Source organism: Pelodiscus sinensis, chromosome 2 (assembly GCF_052426305.1).
Source record: "Pelodiscus sinensis isolate ZL-2025 chromosome 2, ASM5242630v1, whole genome shotgun sequence".
Taxonomy (NCBI): domain Eukaryota; kingdom Metazoa; phylum Chordata; order Testudines; family Trionychidae; genus Pelodiscus; species Pelodiscus sinensis.
In genome coordinates, this window is record NC_143053.1 from 85,436,062 (window position 1) to 85,452,219 (window position 16,158).

The 16,158-nt window shown below is 43.2% G+C and overlaps 1 protein-coding gene across 3 annotated transcripts in view; it reads right to left on the reverse strand.

Moving 5' to 3' along the window:
- Nucleotides 1-16,158, reverse strand: part of LAMA1 (laminin subunit alpha 1) — a 163,067-nt gene that overhangs the window by 96,530 nt on the left and 50,379 nt on the right. For all 3 annotated transcript variants that reach the window (XM_075920947.2, XM_075920946.2, XM_089776301.1), the window contains exons 7-13: nt 15,797-15,914; nt 9,565-9,743; nt 7,489-7,594; nt 6,816-6,976; nt 3,687-3,827; nt 2,962-3,135; nt 818-919 (exon numbers count right to left, since the gene is read on the reverse strand). In XM_075920947.2, the coding sequence (XP_075777062.2) occupies nt 818-919; nt 2,962-3,135; nt 3,687-3,827; nt 6,816-6,976; nt 7,489-7,594; nt 9,565-9,743; nt 15,797-15,914 (981 nt within the window). The remainder of the gene's footprint in view (nt 1-817; nt 920-2,961; nt 3,136-3,686; nt 3,828-6,815; nt 6,977-7,488; nt 7,595-9,564; nt 9,744-15,796; nt 15,915-16,158) is intronic.

The following is a 16,158-nucleotide window of genomic DNA, read 5'->3' on the forward strand; positions in this document are numbered from 1 at the left end:
CAGGAGGCCAATGGAATCCTGTCTACCAGGTGTCCTTGGCAGCCTGCCTGGTATGGCTGATGGACAGCTTAGAGCTTGGAAACCACGTGATTCCCACCTGCAAAGTTTGCTGCTCATTAGCAGTCTAGACTCCAAAGGTCCACATAAACTGGTTTGGATTCAGGGACTGCCAGAGCTTTCAAGGCCTATGGCTCCACTATATGGACCGTGTCAGAGCTGTGGTGCCATGTCCTTTCACAGACAATGTTTGCTTTTCATTCTGAATGAGAATAAACCCCAATTTTAAATATCCAAACCCTCTGCCAAATGGAATTAACTTTCCCTGGTCAGCTCCACTGCCGAATGCATTATGCTATAAGATGCACTGTTTGTGGGCCTAGAGCTGTTGTGTATCCATTTTGTTAATTAGCATATCAATCTAAAACAATAAACAAACAGGTCTCAGGGAACTAAAATAGGATGTTTTCTTATTTATAAAAGAGACCTATTTGTATAAATAAAAAAACATCCTATTTTGGTTCCCTGTGTACACAGCGCTCTGCACATATCATAATCATTGCATTTGCTCAGCTCCATAAATTTTATGTTAACATGCACTCATCTATTACTTAAAGATAGGGATTGAGGACCCAGGATTAAAAATAAATGTCTGGAAAGATTTGGAAGTTAAGCAGTAAAATATTGTTGCCCTTTAATAATGAAGGAAAACTGCTGTAAATAGTTACTATATCAAATTCTTTTCATTTTTACATACTGTTTTTACATATCATTATTTCTCATCAATTTTTTATGAAAATCCTGTTAAATAAAAACTTACCTGAATGATAACATCCACATTAGACACCATGTCACTGTCCACGCTCTCCATTGGAATATCATAAGACACAGTGTACTTCAAGTATCCACCAAAGGCAGTGAGCTAAAATTATAAAATCCAAAATCTTAAGAGAAAATTATCAGCAATCAATGCCAAAGGATAGATGCTGAAAAGTACAACATATATGCACCAAACTAAACAGAAGGTATGACACGCTTTGATTATCACTTCAATGTTTAAAACAGTAAGGATTTGATTTCAATCTAACATCAATGAAAGTCACAGGATGTATACCTGGCACGTTCCCATATCTACAAAAGTCTTGAGTCCATGCTGTGCACTTTGTGAAAGCCAGCAATAGGTTCTATAGAACTGCACTGATGCATTAAACAGAGTATTATAAAACCCACAGTGTGAATTCCAACAAACATCACAAGTTCATGCTACTTTGTAACAAATCAGCACAATGTATTTAAGTCAGTCAAACTTTTTGAAACATAGTCTGATAGATCCTCAACATTCCTATTTCATTTTTTAAACAACTTTTAGACATCTTAGCCCTGAGGGTATATCTAGTCTAAACCTTTTACTTTTTCCGGAAAAAGGTACGCAAAATGCACTCTGCATTTTGCGTATCTTTTTTCCGCTTTTTTTTTTTTGTTTGTTTTTGTTTTGAAGAGGCTTTTCTGAAATGTGGCCCATCTACACTGGGCCAAATTTCCGGGGGAAAAAACACTCCTTTGGAAGATCCTTTCTTCCTCGTGGAACAAGGAAGACAGGGCTTCCAAAAGAGCGTGCCTGCTCTTCCACAAAAAAAGCGGAAGAGCAAACGCGTTCTCTGGATGTAGCAGAGTTTTTCGGGATACCAACCCCGCAGTCTAGACATACCCTGAGTCTGCTATCACTTACACCGGTGTAAACTGAGAATAACCACATTGAAGTAATGTTGTTTCATCAGTATAAGATTTGGTTGAGATCAGAATTTCACCAAACATTGAATTATACAATTATTCAATTTTATGTATTTTCCAGCTTTGCACTTTTGGGACATAGTGCTTGTGCAAAAATGCATTAAAACAGAAACTGTCAACAGCATGTCAAAATATACAAAATAAATAAACTTAAATCAAGCTATAATCAAGCTATGTCTATAGTGGCAACTGAAGGACAAAAAACTTTTGACATTCAGAGGTCTTAAAATGGTATCCCCATGAAAGACAAAAGTTTTCCCAACAAGTGCTGGTGTGAACAACTCTCTGTCAGCATGATCACTCTCCTGTTGACACAGCTAACACCACTCATTGGGGGTTGAAGTATTTTGTCTGCAAGAGAGCCAACCAACAGTGGTTACACTGCCTAACTTTTAGCAACACAGTTGCACTGACATAACTGTGTCACTAAAAGCTGTGTAGTGTAGACAAAGCTTTAGTTCTCAAGCAGCATTTTGATTGGTTAGCCTATATGTGAATATTTTGACTGTTATCAATGGACATTGGTTTGTGCGTGTGTGTGATGAAATAAAAAATGTATCACAGTTACATCAGCATGAACCTTTAAATCCACTTTAATGACTTCTGCCATGCAATTTTCAATTGTTTTATGTTACATGACAAAGTCTTTATGGGAGAGAAAAGAAGGATGAAGCAGTATCTTTTACTGGACCCACTTCTGTTTGTGAAAGAGTGGAGCTTTGCATAGCTTTCATACTACACAGAACTCTTCTCTTTCACCAACAGAAGTTGATCCAATAAAAGATATATCTCACCCATCTTGTCTCTTCCATACCAAGGGACCATGCCTGCTACAACACTGCAAACAAAGTATCTATGGAACAATAACAAGTTGCATAAAATGACAAATTACAGGTTATAACATTTATGAAGCACAATAAAGAACACACTACAATTGAAAAATAATAATGTTCCATATTAAAAAAGTAGAGAATCTAAGAAAAAGTTGTTAAAGACATTTAAGTGAATTTACCATGTAATCAGTGTTTATTAAAGGTGAAAACTTACTTCTCAATACCAATAGTTCACATTTACTCTTAATGATCAACACCGATCTTTTAAGAGCAATCCAGTGAGAATAAAATGTGAAGAATATGCAATAAAAGGCAACTTTTTTTTCACTTGGGAACTTACTTTATTTCCTAGGTATGGCTCTGGTGCTGACCAGTAATAAGTAGATTTCAGTATTTTCACAGCAGCTGTGTTGTTGACACTTATTTGATGAGGTCCATCAAACTGGCCTTGTTGAGGTTCCACACTCTTTTTAGTGTCCAGATCAGTCACAAGCCACCCAGCCATATCTGACACCTTAGAAAAAGAAGAGAGCTAAATTAGAATTTCAGTCAATAGAAAGAGGAACGTGGAGAGAAAGTTAAAAAGAATGCAATGAATTTTCTTCTACTGTTTTTTTTGGTATGCGAAACATTTGGTGCTAGATTTTGACTAATCTTGTAAAGTCATCAAAAGAAAAGAGTGGGAAAAAGAGTGCAAGTCATTCTTCTCTATTGCACTTCTGCATCAGAGCTAGGGGCACTTATATTCCCCACTTTACCATCAAGACAAGTTTTTCCATCAGATGGAGCATGAACAATGCTCTTTCAAAGGGTATAGAGGGCACTACAGTGGTACTTCTAAAAGCACTGGGATTGACTAGTCATAATAATGACTCCAGCAGTTCTGGTGGGGGCTGGGTTCCTTTACAGTCAGCAGACCTCATGACTGACTTTACAACCCCAGTCCAGTCCTCTGTGAGAATGTTCAGGGAGGTGGGCTGTAAGTCAAGAGGGAATCAGTAATTCATTTCTGGAACTGACAGAGAGAATCTTCTGGAACATTAAGTCACAGCCATAGTATTCTACCTGACTGATGGGCCATGCAAGGCTGTCACAGACATCAGAAACCCCAAAGCAGAAGCACTCTGTACAGCCATGAGGATTCCTTTCTTGTAAATTGTAAAACCCTGGTTTGCAGCGGTCACAGTTTTCACCTTCTACATTTTCCTGTGAAAAACATTTGTTTTATATCAGTACAAGGTTGGTAGCAAATTAGTGGATTAGATTGAATTTATGTACAATAGCATTCAGGAAGATATAAAACAAAGCAGACTTCAGTAAACTAGGCATACGTTGAACTCACTAAGTTTAAAATAAGAGCTGGTCAGAAAAGTTCCAACAGAACAGTTTTTTATTGGAAGTTGCTGATTTATCTAAATTAAAAAATTCCACACAGATTCCGTCTCAAGTAAGTTGTGACAGAACCTAGGCAGGTTTTAAAACCTTTCCATCAGCTCACCCGGCTGGCTCTTGACAGTATAAGTTTCCTGGCAGCCTACTAGTTGGACTGCCCTTGAGAAGGGACCTTCATGGCTTTCATGCTCCATGGTTCTAGAAACGCAAGCCACATAGACTTCTCCAGAACCAGGTTCCATCCTCTTGTGCAGAGAATTTTTGCAAATTTTGGGTTTCATTCTGAATCAGAATGAAATCAAATTCTAAAATAGCAAAATCCTTTGTGAAATAGAATATATCTATATCTGTCTAGCTCTACTTAAAATAGCTAGAGCAGTCAGGCTTTGAAATATTCCACATAGTATTCATTATGTCTTTAGTCAGGAAATACAGTGTAATTTGACAATACTGATGTAGGAAAGAGAAAATCTCAATTCCTACACTGAGCACTGACCCCTAATGACTATGCTATGCTAGGACTCTCTCATTAAGAAATGAAATTATTAGTAGCCCGTCACATAAATTTCAAGTTCAGAGGTTGACTTTTTGCAGATTTAACTGCTGTCACCGAAGTGAGAACTTCTGAGAATGGAAACTTATATGTAATAAAAATTAGCATCTCACCTTTGGATCACAAGATTTGAGGCTCAATCCAAAGCCCAGTGAAGTCAACGGAAAGACCCTTACAGATGTCAGTGGGCTTTGTATCAGGCCCAAAGATTTACGGAGTTGGACCATCCCAGGCATAAGATATAAAAGGATTGTGATTTATGGTGATTTTTCATGTGCTCCTCCTCCCCCAAGCCTTGATTGGCCTGGGGGGTAGAAGGGGGAATACGCAAAGACTCCTCCTACCACCAGGGGCATGGGCACCTAGCAGGAACCTCTGTGGGGGGGCAAAGGCTTCACATACTCCCTGACCACTAGACCAATCATGGTCGTAGGTGGGGAAGCAGGGAAGTATCCTGGCCCCGCCCCTTCTGCCTGAGGCCCCGACCCTTCCAGCGCATCCCGGGGCCAGTTCAAAAATTTCTGAAGTGGCCCCCAGTAAAAATTATTGCCCATCCCTGCTTTATTCAGTATTTAGTCACTCACAACACTCAGAAAAATGTCAGTGCCTCCTGGTGGACAGATCACTACCTGTAAATTCCCATGGCTATAAATCAGTTGTGTGAAGTTTTCCTAACAAACACTCTAAAAAGGCATGCTGTATGCTTTTAATGCCAACCTATGCTCTACCCAGTTTGCTAATCTTAGGAATACCCAGGGCAATTTTCAGTCTATCATTTTGTTCCAAAGGCCCACGCTACCTTCTCACTCTCTGTAGAATTGCCAAGCCCAAGTTTGAAAAATCACTGGTTTAAAAATGATTTTTTAAAATAAAAATAATAAATTGGGGGCATTCATTTGGTTTCCATCTGATTTCTGAGTCTTCAAAGTGTATTTGGGTCATATTTTGAAGTTTTTCTCTATAAGCACGAGTGCTAGAAATTTTATTTTTTTAAATGAGAGCTGAGATACTTACCAAGTTATATGACTCCAGGAGCTAGGCTCTTAAAATAAATACAAATGATCACAAAGCTCCTGCTAAAACTGAAGGAATTTGTCAATCCTGTAATTTCTGTCTCCTTGGAGTATCCAGTCACCCCTCCTTATCTCCATGTTTTCTAGGGCAGAAAACTGTCTTCTCTCATCCAGACCTATATACTTGCTCCTCTCATTAGTGCCTCTTGGCTGACTGTCTGCTTCTCTCTGTGATCTAATTCTGTGAAGGTGACATCTTACGTCCATTCCTACCAATGCACAGAAAAGGTGCCTGATTCTTGTCTAAATTTTCACTAGTTGACTTCATTGACTACATGTATGTTATTCATAATTTATATCAGAGTAAGGTAGATATTAATATTTCTTGTTTAACTTGGCCACTAAAGCTGCTTTATATTTACAATGTGACTTTTTATTTATGTGTTCAATATTTTAGATCAGATAACTTATGCAAAAGGTCTCAGCAATTTCACAAAAATTGTCATATCAACCAATGTTTTGTTGTTCATTTTTTGGGTAAGGTTATTATATCTGGAAAAAGGAAATAATTTGTTTCCATTAGTTGCTGAAAATTAAGTGTAACAGCATCAAATATTAAAACAGAACTTCACCTCAAAGTTCTGCAGAAACCAAAGGTGTGCGAAATTTAATGAAAACTTGCATTTACTGATATAAAAAATTAGCATTTGCCCAAGAAAAATAGTCTGCAAATCAAGTCTCAATTTTTTTTTCATTTGACAAGTTTATGCTTTGTAATTAAATACTTAAAATAAAATTAGGTTTCAGGCATAGTTCTCAATGTAAATTTTCAAAATTTATATATTTTTTGAATATGTAGAATTATGTGGTATTGATTAAATAATTCAATACACCCTTTAGCTGCTCATCAATAATGATGTATTTTAAAGAACACCAACCCATCCACAAAACACACACACTGTTCTAATGCATTCTGACATTTGCTTTTACATAGAACTTTCTATCTAGAATATTCAGAATCATGATACATAGCTTATCACATCTCAGCAATAATAACAGATATATACTGTTAATTCTTATTCACGTCCCTGTCAAAGGGAATATGTTTAAACTTTTTATGAAAGCACGACAGACTATATGACAAATATATTAATAACCTTCCTTATTACAAATGCACTTAAAAACTCATCTACTGATTTTGCAGTAGATCAAAGGGAGACTCAACTGCTTGCTTACCTTGCAAAGACAAGGTTCTGTACAAGGGTCATCATTAATGCTTCCAACCAGACTGCAGTTACAGTGCACACAGGTTGGATAGCCCTTGTAGCCAAATGCACAGCGGTCACATTTTTCTCCTGTGTAACCTTCTTTGCATTGACAATGACCTGGCTGAGTCCCTTGAAATACAAAAGGATAATGGGGAAAAATAAAGAATTAGGAGACAGCTGGGGTAAAATATGGAATAGTGGGAGAAGCAATGTAACTGTCCTATTTATCAAGCTATACAGCTCCTAGTCACATTTTGCAAAAAGAACTGGGGTATTACCAACTCAATGTATATTTTTTTCATGATAGAGTACCAGATCCACAGATCCTCTGCCAGGGTAAAAAACAATGTATCAGTTCACAGTTTGAACTAATATATATATATAAAAGTTTTAGGTTCCATTCTTGTAGCTTATTAACAAGAAGAACACTCTGCACATGTATAACAAGTTTCAGGATTAAGACCTACAAGCAACTTTTACTTCTGTAGCATGTTATATTTCCTGTCTTCCGTCCCTTTTTAGGTTTTAATGGCATTTTGATGAGAATCCCTAATCAGCATGGACTGAGACCTTAACAGCACAATGTTTCCACTCCCCTGAGCACCTGAAGTTTATAGAAAAAGCATGTCATGGTCCCTTACCATGCTGATGATCAGAATGATCAACATCCTTAATGCAGTCAGAACTCAGAGCCCCAAATGGATCACAGTCACAAGGATGACATGGGTAGTCTTCATAGGGAGAAACCTGAAACGAATGGTATATTTTAACTGTCATACTCTTCATTGTTTCTTGCCAGATACCACAGAAATTTAACTAAAGCTTCATTTATCAGTGGGATTTTTTCTTTTTAATGGAAGTCCCAAATTTATCTTTGAGAGCCATGCACATACTCAGGGCCAGACAAAGGCAATCTGGATCCCTAGACACACAAGTCATTCACTGGTTCAGAAACAGACTTAAGCTCGTATGTCTTCAGTGCTCTTTAGAACAAGGGAGCAGAGGTGCCTGGAACATAATACTTACTTCTCTCTGAGACAGAGTGTGCTTACTACCTAATCATCCTTAAACACAACTGTGAGCAGAGGCCACATACAGTACGAGAACAAACCTGGGCTCCCCAGTGCATGCACTCACTGAATCAATGTTTATCAAGAGAAGGGAAACCTCCTTATTGAAGAAAGTAAGGGCATGTGTACACTGGGAAGTTATTTTATAATAACTCCCCTTATTTTAAATGAACTAGGCAAGGGTCCACACAACCAAGCTGGTTATTTTGAAATAACCAGGGCTCGACAATTAGGGCAATCTATTCACCTGTGGCGAGTAGATTTTAGCCCGGTGCAGCCGCGCAGCGCAGTCAGCGCATGCTCAGAGCAGTCTGCGCATGCACAGCGTGCCAAACCGCGCAGCTGGCGAGTGGGGCTCGCCGCTACTTGTCAAGCCCTGAAAATAACCATCTTGTTATTTTGAAATAATAACTGCTGCCTTTGCAGAAAAATAAAATTATTTCAAAACAGTTATTTCTGGAGTTATATTAATAACCTGGTAGTGTAGACATAGCCTAAATGTCCTTGGTACAAGAAGTTACTCTCCTGGCCACACTACATCACAATATAGGAAGACCCATCTAGATTGCTGATTTTTTTAGCAATGTTTATCCTTTTTTAGCCATATTATAACAAATTTATCTTTCTATGTATCCAATGAATGAGGATAAGGACAGAATTCCTATTTCAATACCATTGAACTAGAAAGACACTAGTGCAATGTTTCTCAACCAGTAGTAGGAGTACCCTCAGGGGTACTCGAGAGAAGTCTGGGGGAGTACGTCAACACAACTGAAATTTGGAGAAAACTGAATTTTGATTTGAAGTTTTACAGCGCTTTATTATTTTTGTACTTTTTACATCCAAAAATTCCATTGCCCGCCCCGCCTACAATTAAGTTGTTTAAACAATGTGTTGCAATGGTAGAAAAAAAACTGTGTGGCTACGTCTACACTGGCATGATTTTCCGAAAAACTTTTCCGTTAAAAGCATTTTCAGAAAAGCGCGTCTAGATTGGCAGGATGCTTTTCGTCAAAGGCACTTTTGGTGGAAAAGCGTCCGTGGCCAATCTAGACACGCTTTTCCGCAAAAAAGCCCCGATCGCCATTGTTTACGGAAAACAGTATTGTGCTGTCTACACTGGCCCTTTTGCGCAAAAGTTTTTCGGAAAAAGACTTTTGCCCGAACGGGAGCAGCATAGTATTTCCGGGAAAGCACTGACGATCTTACATGAGATCGTCAGTGTTCTTGCGGAAATTCAAGCGGCCAGTGTAGACAGCTGGCAAGTTTTTCCGGAAAAGCTGCTGATTTTCCGGAAAAACTTGCCAGTCTAGACATAGCCTGTGTGTCTGAAAACTGTAGGTACCAGGGGTACTTATAATATTTTTTTAAAGGGGGTACTTTATATAAAGAGGTTGAGCTCATCACTTCTCCAAGAATCATATGCATTCTCTTTAATCACAAAATAATTGGCACTATCCCTTCAATGTGGTAAAGAATCAGCCTGAATTTACTCTGAACTTGTCACGCTGGTATCTGATCTATGAAGACCTTACAGTTTTATTCACACTCGAGAGTGAAATTTAATAACATACAATGGATAGAAATGTACATACGATGACATTTATTATTAATCAAAGCAATGGGGTGTAGTCTGATAAATCTTACTTTATATGGCCTATAGTATCCATCAGCACAGATCTCGCAGTTGATCCCAGTTGTGTGTTGTGTACAGTTTATACAGACTCCACCTCCTATGAACTGGCCGTGAATATTTATGCTCCTATTCTGATCTGCCACGCTCTGGCTATAATAACAATCTTCTGCTTTGTTATGACAGTTGCACTCTAAGAAGAAATCACAAAGAAATGCATTTTTATTTGTATTTGATAGCAGTTACAGCATACCTCGGCTACATCTAGACTGCAGGCTTCTTTCGAAAGAAGATTTTTCTCGGAAGAGATCTTCTTTGAAAAAACTTCTTTCGAAAGAGCACATCCACACGCAAAAGTGCATCAAAAAAGTGATCTGCCTTTTTGAAAGAGAGTGTCCAGACTGACTGGATGCTCTCTCACATAAAAGGCCACCTGGAACCATTTCTGGCCGGGCATTAGGTCAGCAGTTGCTTCCGGGTGCTGTTGCCTAAGGCTGTCTGAAACGCGTGCTTAAAGGGAACCCCCTGAACAGCCATTTCTCAGGTTCTGCTGTGGGCTTGCCTACCTCACTGAGGGACAGCAAAGCTTTAGCCGTGCTTGCTTTGGTTGCCCAGCTTTTGGACACCACCACATTCTTTTTGCTATGGAGCCCGAGCTGCCCCTGGGCATGCAATGGCCGCACACTGCCATGCTGCAGGTTCTGCAGCAGTTTGTGCAGACTGTCTTGATGGACCTGCCCCAGCTTGACTCCGAGCTCATCTGTGAGTCTCTCTGCCTGAATGCGGGAGCAATGCTCTGGCACCCGCATCCCATGGCCGAGAGACGATTCTGGAGGCTGGACACCAGTTCTGACTGGTGGGACCAGCTGGTGATGGAGCAGTGGGACGACCAACAGTAGCTCAACAACTTATGCATGCAGAAGGCCACCTTTTTGGAGCTGTGTGCCTGGCTCGCCTCTTCCCGCTCCGACGACACAACACCCACCTGCGGCCAGCCATCCCCTAGGAGAAGCGGGTCGCCATTGCCGTCTTGAAGCTCGCCACCCCAAATAGCTACTGGTCAGTGGTCAACCAGTTTGGCATGGGGAAGTCCACCGTCGGGGCCCTCCTCATGGAGGTAAGGCACGCTCAGGCTGCAGTACCTGCAGTGGGGCGGGGAAGTACTGGAAAGGGGGACCTTAGGGAAAAGGGAGAGTGGGGGGTGCATAGATGGCCTGGGGGTGGGAGGAAGCACCATACCTGGGGGGTTGTGCAGTCCCACCCTCACCCAGCCCTACTGATGGGGAGGGAGGTGGCATTATTAGGTATGGCTCCAGGGGTGTTCGAGGGAGGGAGGAAAGAGGGGCGGGCATCTCCCAAGGGCTCAGGCATTTCCCCTCATTCTCTGTTTTGTTTGTTTCTTTGTCTCCTGCAGATTGTGAGGGCCATCAACTCCATCCTGCTGCACAGGGTCATCCACCTCAGAGATCTGGACCCAATCGTCACAGGATTTGCTGCCCTGGGGTTCCCCAACTGTGGGGGAGCCATTTATGGAACTCACATCCCGATCCATGCACCACATCATTGAGCAGCCCATACATCAACAGGAAGGGCTATTTCTCCATGGTGCTGAAGGCCCTGGTCGACCACAGTGGACAGTTTTTGGACATTTTCGTTGGTTGGTCAGGCAGGCATACGATGCCTGAATATTCTGAAACTCCAGCCTCTACCACAAGCTGGAGGCTGGCACATTCTTCCCCCAGCAGGACTTTCACGTGGGGGGACGTCCACATGCCACTGTGCATCATTGGGGATGCAGCCTACCCACTCATGCCGTGGCTGAGGAAACCCTACACTGGCCACCTGGACCCCAGCAGGGAACAATTCAATGCGCACCTCAACCAGGCCCACATACAAGTGGAATGCAACTTCAGGTGCCTCAAGGCGCAGTTCAGGTGCCTCCTGACCTGCCTCGACATGGGGGAGCACAACATCTCCAAGGTGGTCATGGCGTGTTGTATTCTCTACAACATTGTGGAGAGAAAGGGGGAGGCCTCTCTCCCAGGGTGGGGGAGCAGAGGCTGGTCGCGAAGGGAGGGCCTTCAAGCAGCCATGGACAGCTGCCATCCACCAGGCACATCAGGCTGGGCTGGAGTGCGCATCTGGGAGGTGCTGAGGTACAGTCTCTGAAAGCTCATCATCTAATAAACCATCTTGTTAGTCTTTAAAGTGCTACATTGTCCTGCATTTTGCTTCAACTACCCCAGACTAACACGGCTACATTTCTATCACTGAAGAACCCCAGTAACTCTCCCCAAGGCCTCCCCACTAGGGGCCTCTGCCTTGCCCCCAATACCTTTCCAACCTAATTCCTCCCTTCTTCCCTTCCCTGTACTCACAATAAACACACCAGTTTTGAGTGGAACCACAAAAACTTTGTATTTTTTTTCAAATAACAGTAACTGGAGGGGGGGGCTGAGACTCTGGAGCGGGGAGGGACGTTCAGGGCTGGGAGTGGCATGTGGGGTGGCTGGTGGAGCCACCTTGGGTCCGGGGACCTCAGAGAACTCAGGGGCATTTGGGGCCTGGGACCACAGAGGGGTGGGTAGGATGGGGGACTGGAGCAGGATCAGGGATGGCTGGTTGGGCCTGGGGAGGGGGCATAGGTATGGCAGGGGGAGCTGGAGTAGGGACAGGGGCTAAAGTGGGAACCAGGTGTGCCATCACTTCCCGGATGGTGGCACACAAGTTTTCACTCTGTCGCACAAGCTGTTCCCACATTCGGTTGCATCACTTGGCATCATTCCAGACCATTTGGGCCAGGGTTCATAGCATGTCACGCAGAATGGCCACGTGCTCTCTCAAAAGGTCCTCGTGGACCCTCCTGAGCTTGTAGCTCCCCCCCGGTCAGGCGGCTGCCTCTGATGGCGTGGATTGCCCCTCAGCGATGGCTGGTCCAGCTGTGGAGGAAAAGAGGGAGAGGTGGTCACTCATCCATGCAGACACTGCAAGAGGCCGTGCCCTCCTGTGTGAGCAGCGACCAACAGTCCTCGGGCCAGAGGACGGTGATGTCTCGCGAGTCAGGCCATGTGTGGCCTGCATAACAGGACCTCCCTCACAGGGGCCCTGAGTGCCATAGGGACCATGCTTCCCGCATGCCCATCCCCATCCCCCCGGTCGCACAGACAAGCAGTCAAGGGAAATGTCTAGCCACAGTGGGATCCCATGGACAGGAGAGGGGCCTGGAGCAGACTGGCCTTCCATAGGGGGCGTACATAAACCTGTGCCTGCCAGCACTGTCCACGAGAGCAGGTGGCTCCTCAAGTGTACAGGCAGGGGCGTGTGCTTTGTGCTGCGCTCTTTGGAGTGCTTGGGGTCATGCCTGTGCCCTTGTGCCCAGCCTCCTTCCATCAGTGTCTGGTGGTGGGAGGGCGTCTTCCCAGGAGTCAGACGTGTATAGGGCCTCCACACAGCCTGTGAGCACGAGCCCGTGAGTGATCCGGGGCTAGCTCCTGAGGCCACATGGTGCACACTGCTGCTGCATGTGCTTGAATATGCACAGAATGCAGCAGGCTGCCCAGGCCGAGCGACGATCGCTCCCCATCCCCTCTGCACCTACCTTCCCCGCCCTGTGTGTGTGTGGAAAACTGACAGCACTCACCTGATGATCCCTCCCTGGCGTCAGAGGATGCCAGGAGATGTCCAGGGCCTGGGGTACTGGCTCAAGGATGACAGTGACCATACAGGCCATCCCCTCCTCCTCCTCCTGCAGCTGCTGTTTGTCCTCCTCCTCCGCTTCCTCCTCCTCCTCAAGGGGCTTCAGCCGGGCGACCACAGGTGTCTCAAGTCCCGAGTCCACTCAGGCACTGACTGGGCCAGGGTTAAACCTGGCTCCATCCTTAGGAAGGCAGCACAAGTGACCCACTGAAGGCAGGGAGGTGAGGTGAGCTTTTGAATGGACTTCACCACCCCTCAGGATTCTGTGACGCTCCTCGTAATATGGGCACGAGTGTGGTCCTGCCCCGGAGCGAGAGCTGCACTCCCTAGCCCTGGCATATCCTTGGGGAAGCTCCTTGGGGCAGCTCTTTGATCTTGCTCCTGACTTGGTCCAAGGTGCGGGGGTGGTGTCCCCTCTCAGCCATCCAGCCATAGATGTCAGCATTCTGCCTCCAGGAGCAGGGATCCTGCAGGATGGCCTCCTCCGCACACAGCGCGAGGAGGGACAGGATTTCTGCCCCGGTCTAGGAAGGTATATGGCATTTGCTGCCCCTGGCTGGGTCCTGGGAGCCCTGGTGCTGCTCCCTTGAGAGGGCCAGAGAGGTATAGGGGGCTTGTTCTTCAGCCATACCTCTGACTTGTGTGGCAGGGACTGCTCCACGGCTGGCTTCCTGCCACAGGGCTTGTCCTGGGTGCCTGCAGCTTTAAGAGCTGGCAGGAGACAGGAACTGAGGAATTGTGATTAGTATGGAAGGAGTGTCCACCAGGGCACCAGTGTTATTTTCAGGAGGCTTCTTCTTTCAAAGGAAAACCCTCCTCCCCATACACACACGCCTTTTTCCAAAAGAGCTCTTTTGGAAAAGGTGTTCTTCCTTCGTAGAAAGAGGAGTACCACTGCCAGAAAAACCGCTCTGTTCTTTCGATTTACTTTCGAAAGTAGGCAGTTATAGTGTAGAAGTACCCCCCAAAAGACTAAAACATACAAGCAGAATAAAACAATCCATATCAGATGTATGCTTTGTCTTGATTGTCCTGTACAAAAACAGTTATACCATTTAGCTTATTCCTGGCCAGGTAACTTTTAAAACAACAATCACAACTTTAACAACATTCTTTTTAATAGTGTTCTGCAGCACACACAATCAGCTTACTATTCTTCTCTTACTTAAAACACTGACTAATGCCAGTGATGTCACTAGCTTTACACAAGAATAAAAAACTTATTTAAGTTAGAGGAGATTTCATTGTAACACAGTAAACCAAACTCTCTTCTGTCTGATCATCCATTAATATAATTTCCCCAGCCTCAGTATTGTTATTGTGCAATTTTCCAATGAAATCCATTTTTGACCATATCTTCCACATCTAATATTTTTTTCAGAAAACTACTCCACGAGGAGTAATGGTAGTTCGGAATAGGAAGCCTAATCCAAACTACCTAGTTCATGCCGCGTGTAGCCGCGGGGCACAGAGTCCGAACTAGTGGACATTTAAAAATGGCGGCACCCGGCATTATGCAAATGGAGCCCAGGAAATTCAAATCCCGGGCTTCATTTGCAACTCCGGTTGCCTACATTACCACCCTAGTTCGAACTAGGGTGGTAGTGTAGACATACCCTTACTCCTAAGTGTGAAAGCAGGCTCTTTGCTGGCCAGGCCTCACGCGTATAGCCTCCAAGCTAAAGGTCACCCTCCTCCTGATGAAAAAGCCCCATGCTGTAATATTTAGGAAGCAGGAACAAAAACCAGACATGAGAAGTTAATGTAAAGTTTGTGCTGGCTGTACCATGCCTGATAAGGCAAAAAGGGAAAAACAGGAAACCATTTCACCCCCTTACTCCTGTCACTTAACACACAGGATCTGCTAGCCTATCACAAAAAGCACACAAAAGCTTTCTTTATAAAACAGCTTCCCCTCCTGTATCAAATTGAGGAATACCGAATAAACATTGGAAGGCAGAATATGAGCCAGGTCCGAGGACTGATCACCCAAGGGCCACCTCCTGCTCACCGAACCAAATGAGTTCCTGTAGAGTGTAACGTATACCAAACATAACGTATACCGAATATGTTGTTGTTATTGTTGTAGTTTGTGTGTCTGTTAAATGTAAGTATGGTTATCTGAAATTGTTTAGAGGTATTGTTAAGTAATAGTGTTAAAAGTTTTAGATAAATAATTAGTCTTATAAGTAAGACTGATGTAAATGTAACTGTTAATAATCCCTGGTCCCTTTTAACAACTATTGGGATTTAGAGAAACCTCAAGGAATTTTCTTTACTGTATTGCATTTTGCTTATTGGTCATTCTAATAATTATTTGGTGCCTACGTATGTAAGAAATTGATAAAATAATAATTTATACGTAGAAGTCCTTTAATAAAAGTTTAAAGATATTTAGTAATAGTTTGCCTGTTTCTGCACCTCCCTGGGACTAGCCACATTCCCGAAACTTTTTCTTTATTCCACACTAGGTTTGGATCAGGTTTTTGTTAAACAAAACAGTAAACATTTATTGAACCATTAAGCAACTCAACTTTTGTAACTACTTACTCTCACATTTGTTGCCAGCAGAAATGGTTCCTGGTCTCCATGGATTTTGATGGTAACCAGGACAACACTCATTACAGCTCTCTCCACAGGTATTGTGTTCACACTGGCATTGCAGTTTCTAAAAATGAAATTGTAAAAATTAAAAAATAGGTCATTTCCCAAGGTCTTGAAAACCCAACCAAGTGACTAATATCAAATCTACTCTACTTCAGAATTTTAAATATCACAATTATTTTGCAATCATATGGACATGCTAAAACTAAATCCTGCTACCTTTGCTGATGTGAGAAGTCCTTACACAGGTACATATCCTACTGGAACAGATGGGACTACTCTCCCATGTGAGAGACACTATACTCAAA